This window comes from Tenrec ecaudatus, chromosome 8, assembly GCF_050624435.1.
Source record: "Tenrec ecaudatus isolate mTenEca1 chromosome 8, mTenEca1.hap1, whole genome shotgun sequence".
Classification (NCBI taxonomy): domain Eukaryota; kingdom Metazoa; phylum Chordata; class Mammalia; order Afrosoricida; family Tenrecidae; genus Tenrec; species Tenrec ecaudatus.
The window spans coordinates 8,653,855-8,664,317 of record NC_134537.1 but is presented as its reverse complement, the minus strand read 5'-3'; the positions used below and the strand labels follow the sequence as shown (position 1 = coordinate 8,664,317).

The 10,463-nt window shown below is 47.0% G+C and overlaps 1 protein-coding gene across 1 annotated transcript; it reads right to left on the bottom strand.

The window, feature by feature from the left end:
- Window positions 1-2,308: 2,308 nt before the first annotated feature.
- Window positions 2,309-10,171, bottom strand: LYZL4 (lysozyme like 4). The gene is made up of 4 exons (XM_075555574.1): window positions 10,033-10,171; window positions 9,771-9,920; window positions 4,607-4,685; window positions 2,309-2,378 (listed from the first exon to the last, which is right to left on the bottom strand). Exons 1-4 carry the CDS (start codon window positions 10,169-10,171, stop codon window positions 2,309-2,311), a joined length of 438 nt encoding a protein of 145 aa, XP_075411689.1.
- Window positions 10,172-10,463: the final 292 nt, after the last annotated feature.

The window sequence follows — 10,463 nt, the reverse complement described above, 5'->3', positions numbered from 1 at the left end:
CTTCACCAGCAAGTGCCTCAATTCTTTCTCACTTTCAGCAAGCTAGGTCATCTGCATATCTCAGGTTGTTAATAAGCCTTTCTCTAATATGATGCCACATTTTTCTTCATATAAGCCAGCTTCTCTGATTATTTGCTCAGCATTTCGATTGAACAAGTGTGGTGAGAGGATACAACCCTGACAAACACCTTTCCTGATTTTAAACCATGCAGGATTCCGTTGTTCTGTTCGCACAATGCCTCTTGGTCCATGCACAAATTCCTCATGAGTACAATGACGTGTTCTTGAATTCCCATTCTTCTCAATGACATCTAAAGTGCGTTAGGGTCCACACAGTCAAATGCCGTTGCATAGTCAATAAAGCGCAAGTAGACATCTTTCCGGTCTTCTCTGCTTGAACCAAGATCCATCTGACATCTGCAGCAATCCCCCTTGTTTCACATCCTCTTTTGAACCTGGCCTGAACTTCTGGCAGTTTCCTATCAGTATGCTACTGTAACCATAGTTGGACAATCTTCAGCAAAATTGTACTTGCATGTGACATCAATGATATCATTCAATAGTTTGAGCATTCTGTTGGGTCGCCTTTCTTTGGAATGGGTGTATATATGGATCATGACCAGCCAGTTGGCCATGTAGCTGTCTTCCCAATTTCTTGGCAGAGATGAGTGAGTGGTTCCAGTGCTTCTTCAACTTTCAGAAACATTTCAATTCCTGGAGCCGTGGTTTTGGCAAATACATTCGATGCAGTTTGAACTCCTTCATTCAGATCATAGGCTACTTCTTAAAATGGTGGAATGTCAACTAGTTCTTTTTGGTACATTGACTCAATGCATTCTTGTCATCTTTCCTGGTTTGTCTTTGTATAAGGGGTGGAAAGCTAAGGACTACGTTTCCCAAACCCTTTTATGGCTTGGATTTCCATGAGTGATCTGAAGTCTGATGAGCAGGTATCTGTGGTGCTGCTTCCACTCCTGGGTCTCACACAGGTATGTCCTGGAGTCCAGGACAAACTCCTTTCTGTTCAAAATTGGGGTGCATGTAGTCAAAATGTTTATTGTCATGGACATTTTTTTCTTTTTAGAAAGCATAAAATTATATATATAGCATGATCCCAGCAAAGGAATAAAAAAAAACACACAGGAAAACAACAACAACAACAAAGGCCCAAAGGAGATGTGGTTAAAGTATAGCAGCAACCATCTGCAGGTGCTGAGACTGTGGGGAGATTCTTCTCCCTCTTTACCTCTTTGTGATTTTCAAACATTCTCTAAGGTGATCGCTATATTATGGATTTAATTATGTGTCCCCACACCCCCACAAAAAAATAGCTAGTCTCTTTACCTGTAAATATGATTCTATTTGGAAATAGAAGGGTTTTCCTATGTTAATGATGCCGTACCCGTGTGGGTTGGGTCCTAAATCTCATTATTTATGACAGATGGATGTCTTATCAAAGGAGTAGCCGGCATCCAGTGAGGAAGAAACCAAGTGGAGATCTGTATACGAGAGTCAAGAAACCAAGGAACACCCAGGGCTACGGACCACCTCTGGTCATTTGCACTAGGGCAGCATCAGCAAACTAAGACAATGTGCTACTGGTGCTTTTAAATATATAGATAGGTATATAGATAGATAGATAGATAGATAGATAGATAGATAGATAGATAGATAGATATAGATAGAATGGTGAGTTAACTGTGATGTGTTGACTTGTATTTCCAAGCAGTTTTGTTATTTTCTTAGCTATCTTTTTTTGTGTTATTGTTGTTGTTGGTGGTGCTTTTTTTTTTTTTAACTTTTAAAACACAAGACTACTGTCACTTGATTCTAACCATGGAGTAGCAAAGAGGATTTTGTGAATGCTCACTTCTCCCGTGTCCACCCAACATGGGACACTCTCAATCTTTGAACAATTGGATGTCTTCATCTTGGCTTCTCTTTTCTGCCTCTCCTCTTTCCATCTGGTCCCCCCTCCCTTCCTTCCTTTCCTATTAATATGGACGTCCAGAGGAGCATCAGGTTATCCGTACCCCAAATGCTGCCCACCATCTGAGAGTTGGTCATGCTAAGCTACGACATGAAGGGAAGAAAAACCATCACATCATCCTACAAACGGAGACCTTTGGCCCGGGGGGAGGCAGAAGCTCATTTATTCTGCATCCCTGTATGAGACACACGTTGGTCCTTTTCCTTTTGGAACTGGCAAGAAGTGATACAATCCGTAGGTTCTGGTGACAGAGACAGACAGAAAAGCATCTTCCTTCAGAAGATGGGCCTGGTGGGTGGTGTGGGGCCACACAGGCAGCTACAGATTGCACCCATCCAGCCAACGTTCCAGAGTGTCGGAGTTCTGGCAGTTCAGGGTCCAGGAAGGCCTGTGGAGAGGAAATTCAGAAGAATGAATGGGAGGGGACTCCTTATTTAGCATCTCTATCCAGGGTACCACTGCCTTCACATCCATCAACCACCACCACCCCCTGGTTTGGCCTTTAAAGCAGTTGAGTTTGCCACCTCTGCTGTGGGCACAGGTAGGAAGGATATGTCGATCTCAGGTTCATCTCCCTTGCTCTCACCACACCTTGGCATGAATGTTGGTGCTCCCCAACTCTTCATACCCCTCTTGTCCCATGCTACACCCCCAAACAGACAAACAAAACAAAACCTCACTGCAAGTGAGTCAATGCTGATTCATAGCAACTCTAGAGGACAGAGTAGAACTGTCTCTGTGGTGGGTTTCCGAGATTGTAACTCTTTGTGGGAGTAGAGTGCTTCATCTTGTTCCCATGGAGTGGCTCGCAGTTTTGAACTGCTGACCTTTTGGTTAACAGCCCAACATGTAACCACGTACTTAGAGCATCAACAAAACGGGCCCGTTTTGTTGATATCTTATGTTGATAACTAGCTCCTACAGTTCCTGTCTATGTAATTGAAACTCTCTGTCTTGGCAGGTCTTTGGAGAAGATATGATTTCTTTATAATAAATAAGAAGTGGGATGAACGATAGCTATTGAGTCTAACTCTTGCTACAGTCACCTCATAAGCAACTGGACCCAACATGCACAGTTACTGGACCAGGACAGTCTATGTTCATGGATAGCAGGTTTCTGATCTATTCTGAGACAGCCATCCACATCTGCTGATCTGGCAGCGGCAGCCAGGAGGGCCAGCAATCATGGCTCTTTGCGGTAATACAAACACAGCGGGCACCCCAGTCCCTGGCGGCATTTCAAAGTGAGGAAAGTCACAAAAGTCAATCACTGCAATGAATTTCGTCAAGTTATTTTTTAACTATGGAACCCTTCCTTACATACAATTGTGTCCTAAATTTTATAAACCACAATATTTATAGCTTTAACGTTAATATAGTTTGGTACATATACGGACACAATCTAGGACAGTTACTTGAACACTAGCATGAGTTTTCATTTAATATTCTAATTTAATCATTTACTACCAAACAGAGCAGACATTCGAAAATACTGGAAATATTAATACTTATAAAATATTAGAATTTTTCATTGATGTGCCAAATGAGAGGTCTGTCTCAATGTTGGTGTTATTAGGGCTGCCTTGTGGAGTCATGTTGGTGTGTGTGTGGGGGGAGGAGAGACTCATGAGCCACCTTGGTTTTGGGTAGACTTACCATGTCACTCATTGTCCAAACAGGGTCCCTTTTGAGAGTGTATATGACAAACTATATCAGATCAAGAGGCATCACCTGGAAACCACCCACCCGCCTGTAAGCCAGGATGTATGGCCCTCCCAGGGATGGTAGCTCAAATCCCACTGGCCTGCATTTGTGCATACGCTCGCGCGCATGCGTGTGAGTCTCCTGTCCAGTGGGGTCTGTGTTCCTAGACAAGAGGCCCGGGGGAAGCGTGGTTGGCTCATCTGCTACGTTGTCTGTGTTCCTGAAACAGTTTCCCTCCATCTTGCTCACTTGTGGACGCCTTCATTCATTGACTGCTTTTGTTCCTCTCCATTTGCCTTGTATTCACTTTCCCATTGAATTCGGCATTTATTTTGAAGAACACAGAGAGACATGGTGCTCTTGCGGCAAGTATGTCTCTCTCTCCCGATAAAGTCGAACAGTTCCAGAAAGAAGGAAAACGCATATTTGATAACTTTTATACATGGGAACAAGTGTATTTCCCTGTTGATTCAGATGGGTCTGTTTGAACCTCACATTCAGGTCCCTCTCCTGGACCACCTAAGAACACACCGCAGCACTATAATCCCACGACACCCTGTCCCATGCAAAATGAACCAGAACACTTTTATGGAAACTCTAAAGCCTATAGGAATTTACACCAAAGACATCATCAGGGAGGGGAAAGATCCGAGGCATAGACCCTGGTATCCTATCTGCCTGGCACCCTAAGCCAGATTTGCAATATAAAATAAAAATTAGTGTTCAACTAAAAGCAACTAGTCAGATCATTATTCTTTTCCCCCAGGGCCTAGGAGCTATGGGACTCCGTGACGAAGTGTTGCGTGGATTGGTGCGTTGGACCCCACGGGTGTGTGCTGCATCTTCACCTTGGCCCAGAAGGAGACTCGTCAATGACAAGGAAGGGAATGCCATTAAAGACAAATCGCTTACCATGCTCCCATCCCTTCCTTGCCTTGTACAATTTTCTTGGCACATTCAATGGTCTTCTTTAAATCTGGATTGAGGAGAGCTGTGGAGAAAATGAATTGGAACAGCAGCATGCTATTGGGTGACAGCTAAGTCAGGAAAGGCACCGAGGGCTCACACCTAGAAAGGCCTGCATGTGTTTCCAAGAATAACTCTATCCCTAGATTTTTTTTATTAGGCCACCTTAGGGGGTAGCAGGGGGTAGTCATATTTGACTAAACTCGTTGCCTTTTTCTTCTTATAATTCTTGACTCATTTTTATTAGAGAGATATGTTTACATCTAGTGTTGTTCAGAGGAGTCCTGGGGGATAACTGCAATGTCAGCAGTTCTAAACCACCAGCCACTCTGCCAGAGAAAGAGGAGGCTGACTGCTTCCTCAAGAGTTACAGTCTCAGAAACCCACAGGGGCAGTCCTACTCAGTCCTCGAGGGACACCACCGTGAGTCACAATCAACTCCATTGCAGTGAGTTTGGTTTTGGGGGGTGGGGGTGGGGTTGGTTGTTGCTAGGTGCCGTCCCAACTCATAGCAACGCTGTGTGAAACAACATGGAACATCCTCACAATCATTCTCGTGTCTGAGCCCGTTGCTGCAGCCACAGCGTCAATCCATCTCATGGAAGGCCTTCCTCGATTTCGATGCCCCTCCACTTGACAAGCTTGATGTCCTTCGCTAGGGACCGGTCTCACCTGCTAACATGTTTAGATGTCTTTGCATAGCTAGATATCTATATAATGTGTATGCTGCGCTAGACACTACGAGAGACAGTGGAGACATAAATTACAAACATGGCAGGCCAGACCCTACCCTCAACAGAGCATGCAGCCTGGAAGAGAGTAGAGTCGTAACCATCGCACCAAGTTCATTCTGATCCTTGCAACTCTCTGGGACAGAGAAGAACGGGCTCCTAGGGCTTCCAGGTGCTCCTCTTTGTGGAGGCAGACTGTCACATCTTTCTCCTGTGGAGTGGCTGGAGGGTTCGAACAGTCAACCTTTCGGTTAGCAGTCAATCACATACCACTGCCCAGGAGGGCTCCTTGGTAGAGTCATAGGCAGTTGTGGTACAGGGATTCCTGGAAGGAATGGGAGGGGTGGAGGACACAGCACGAAATGGGAGCACTTAGGAGGGAGGAGCGTTTACTTTAGACGTGAAGGGCAAGGGAAGGGTGAATGGACCACTTAACCTCTGAGGAGTAGATACAGAAAGGGAGTTGTGGGAACTCTCTGGAAGAAAAGTTGTTCCGGGAGAGGAGATAGCATGTGAAAGGGCCCAGGGGTGCTCCTGAGGGACTGACACATCTACGCCTTCCTCCTGCCTCTTCCAGTCTCCCGTTGGAATTTGGAGACCAAGACCTCACCTCTTGGGTGAGTGCAGAAACTTCCTTATTGTCTACAGTCTCCCTCTTTCCTAATCTGGTCTGGTTGCTCTTCCTTAAAGCGTTGCTTCAGTGTCCCCTCTGTGGTCATTACAAAATCTGTTGTCAATTTGAGACTTAAGAGTGAAGGGGTGGAGTGTAGCCTGTCAATCAGGTCGCAGCTTGATGACTTCATTTGGAGGCACTAAGGAGATAAATAGCTTGCTGGAAGCGACACACACACACACACACACACACACACACTTCATGGGAGACATTCCTGCTGACAAGCCGCATGGAGCTAGGCTGATGGGAGCCAGAGCCTTGAAGTTGGAGGAGCCACATTGAGATCCACGCCAGCACTGAGATGCTTCGACCACCACTGGATCCACAAGACTTTCCACCCACTGGGCTGTGATCTTCCTGCATTCAGCGCCATGCAATGGCTGCGTAAGTCTAACAAGGAATTTGTGGACTAATATCGGCATACAGGGTCATATCAGACTTATGGACATGATCTGGACTGTACTGGAATATTTTCTCAATATATAATTGCTCTTTTACATAAAACTCTCTCTTATACACATATGATTGTCTATAAATTTGTTTCTCTAGTCAACCCAGACTAACACACTCTCCAAAACTCACTGCCATCTTCAGAACTTTAAATCCTTTAAAAAGAAGAAGAAAACTCTCTGCCATTCCAACTCATAGCAACCCTATAGGGCAAGGTAGAACTGCCTCTGTGGGTCTTGGAGACTGTAACTCTTTATCGGAGTAGAAAGCCTCATCTTCATCCAGCAGAGTGGCTGTGGCTTTGAACTGTTGACCTCACAGCAGCCCAAATCATAACCTACAGCTTAGAGATATGCCACGCTTCCTATGGCACTTTTCCCCTTTGTATCCCCTAACCTGGGTCCTCCGTTCATGGAAACAGTAGTCATTCAAGCTCTGCCACTGATGAGCTCGCCTGCTATCTCCCGTCCATTCTGAATTCTTTCCACGCAGCTTTGATTCAATACAGGCAGCACCTGTATTGATTATGCACGTCCAACTTACGGACAAACCAAGCCCTTCAAAACCTATTGTATTTCAAATTCAAGGTATATAATACAGTGGTTCATGACAACACAAGGGCACTAGGTTACGATACAATAAAAACAAACAAAACATTTATTATGGCATTCCAAGGGAGCTTCAAACATTCATGAAAAATAGAATTAAAAAGTAATATAATGTCTCAAAAAACTTTTAGAAGCCTCTTTGCGTTATGTTAAAGATGGTTAATATATCACGGAGTGCTTTTTAAAAAATGTATGCATGGAAATCTACACTACATAGTACATACTAAGACAAATGATGGTAGATGTAAATCTCACCTAACTGTTCTGAGTTACATACATTCAACTTACAGGCAGATTTAGGAAGGGGGTCACATTTGTACTCAGTGTAGGCCTTTACTTGTATCTGTTATTTACATGCATTTATATATAGCATCCTGGTCTCCAATTTCCTTGTAAAGAACAACTACTCCTCATTTATTGACTACCTTGTTAACCAACATTTCAAATTTCAGAACATCAATCATAAAGATCTTCTGTCCACAATGTTATGCATTAGAGACATACACCCTGCGGTAACAGTGGCTGTGACGGTTAAGGTTCCATGTCATCTTGGCTGACTCATGATCTGCCACCATCCTGCCAGAGGGGTGGCAGTTATGAAATGATGTACTTTGGCACAACAATGCCATGTGGCAGCGAGGTGATTGTGACATTGTCCTCCTCCATTTGGTGATGTGTTGTGGTCATCCTCCATTGTTGCATATGGTTGGTTTTGCTTACCGTCTGCGCTTGGGAGTATAGTCAGGTCAGGAGTGAGGAGTGGGTGTATCAAGCACCAGCAGCAGTCAACCCCAGTCGTGCTCCACCCTCTACATACCCTGTCCAATTGAAAAGTCCATAAAACTCTTGTGACCTCGGGACTGGTGTGTCCATTTTACAGGTGAGAAAACTGAGGCTCAGATCACACAGCTAGTAAAGGATTGGGAAAAAGGCCAAGATTCTATTGGGCCACCAAGTCTGGGCTCCTCTTGTTCCCTCACCGTACTGGGTAGGAAAAGTATGCAATACTTCTTAGGGCTCAGCACCTCTTCCTATAAAACAGAGAGTCTAGAGCAGTGGCTCTCAGTCTATGGGTCATGGCCCCTTTGGGGGGTTGAACAACCCCTTCATATGGCTCACCTGAGTCATACCAGTATCAAAATGACAGTGATGAAGTAGCAATGAAAATGATTTTATGGTTGGGAGGGGTCACCACATGAGGAACTGTATTAAAGGGTCGCAGCATGAGGAAGGTTGAGAACCGCTGTTCTAGAGCCTGTTGCTCACAGTGACTTGCTTCCCTTCCTTGTGAATCCTATTCCTTGGTGGCTGCAGATTCTCAGGGAAGACTCTCTTTCTGTTCTACTTAGAATGTCCTCGCTCTGGACTTTCCTGCTCGTCCTTTTCACTGGGTGTAGTCCCTGGACTGGGGGAGGGCAGGTCTCGGCTTTCTGTGGGCATCTCCAAACTATCTCCCTGTCTTGCACTGGTCCTGTTTGTTCGGTGCCCATTCAACCCATGTAGTGGGCTACAAGGATCACCTGATGCCCTCCGCGTCATCCCTGACTGCAGTCCTCACTTCCTCTTCTTTTGAACTGCTACGGATTTGTCTCATAGGCATGTGGCGTTGAAGAAGGAAAACCGAAGAACGACTGCTTTGAATTGTGGCGGTTGGAGAAGACTGGCCAAAGCTCCAGAGAAGCAAACGAATCTGCCTTGGCAGACACGCAGCCAAGAATGCTCTTTAGAGGCAACTATCGCGACACTTGGTCTCAGGTTCTTCAGACGTGTCGTCGAGAGAGACCAGTTCTTGGAGAAGGACATCGTGCTTGGTCAAGTGGAGAGGCAGCAAAAACAACAAAAAGAGAGGAAGACCTTGGGCAAGATGGATGGACACGGTGGCCGCAAGAGTGAGCTCAAACATCAGGACCGCTGTGGGGGTGACGCAGGACCGGGGTTGGGGAAGGGGTGGGGGGGTTGGTTCCGCTGTGTTAAGGAGTCCCGCTGAGTCGGAACGCCCACCTGAGGGCACCCGACCACAACAGGATTTGCCTTCCTCTCTTGATGGCAAAGTGACAGCATCGGTTCCCCCGAAGGAAGGAAGTCGGGGCTGAGTGTGAGTGAACGCAGGCCCTGCGGGGGGACCCTGTGCTCCTACAACTCTGACTCAGATGCTCTCGGGTGGATTCAGCTTCCCCCCGCCTCCTCTTGACACTCTGACACCTTTCTGTCCATTTGGGTGTGGGGTTCCTTTGCTGCGTTCCCAGGTGACCTCACCTGACTCACCGCAGCCCTTTCTCACTGTCTACTCTTGTCCCATTAAACACTCAACTACTACCTGGAGGTGCCGCCGAAGAGAGCCCTGGCAACCTGCTTTCGAGAGGTCACCGCCTTGAGCATCCTCGGAGGCGGTTCCACTCGGCACACAGTGGGTCACCATGAGTTCAAATTGGCCCCACGGCAACCAGCAGCAGCAACCACGCTGGAAGTGCCCGTGCTCAGGCCCCTTGAGCTTCCGCCTTAGATGCAGTTCAGCTCAGATCCTGCCGGGCTCTCCCCATCCTTCCTTCCAAACTTGTCCTTCCAGGCCGGCCCTGGGAAAGGGAGACTCCTGAGCACACCACCACCATCCCCAGATCTCCCGTATGGAACAGAGGGGAGGGGCTTACCAGAGCATGACACGTGGCAAAGGTTCTTGCCGCGGTCGCACCACCCATTATTGCGGATCTGGAAGAGGCCATAGCCAGTGTAGTCCCCGTGCAACGTGTCGTACACAGCGGTGGGGTTGAACTTGCTCTCGAAGTAAGCCAGGCACACCCCTAAGACAGACCAGGAGATGTGCCACTCTGCGGGAAGCTGGAATTGGGTTACCTGGGCAAGGGCTGGGAGGGCTGGGGTGGAAAGAGAAAGGGGTCGACAGGCCACACTCACAGTTTTCAAGGCTATAGCCATCAAAGTCGCCCAGGCCTCCTTCCTGGAGCTTCTTAGCCACCTTGCAACGCCCTAGGACCCGAGTTCCACTTGGCACCACGAGGTAACTGATGAGGGAGAGGACCACAGGGGCCTTCATCTTCTTCAGGATTCCCGAAGTGGCCACTCGCGTGAGCCGGTGGAGTCACAGATACTCCCTACAGCATCCCAGGGACCCTGGCTCCTCGGAAGGACGGAAAAGAAGGGGGGTGGGGAGAGGCCGTGTGGCATTCAGTGTGTTTAGGAAAATGGAGTCCTGCCAGTCTTCATCATAAAACTCCCTGCCACCTCACACTTTGCTTGGTATCACTGCAAGCCTGGGACAGCTGAGACTTTGCCTCTTCTTGGCCTCCTGTTTCCTAAGGATGAAATCTCGAGAAGCCCACCACCTT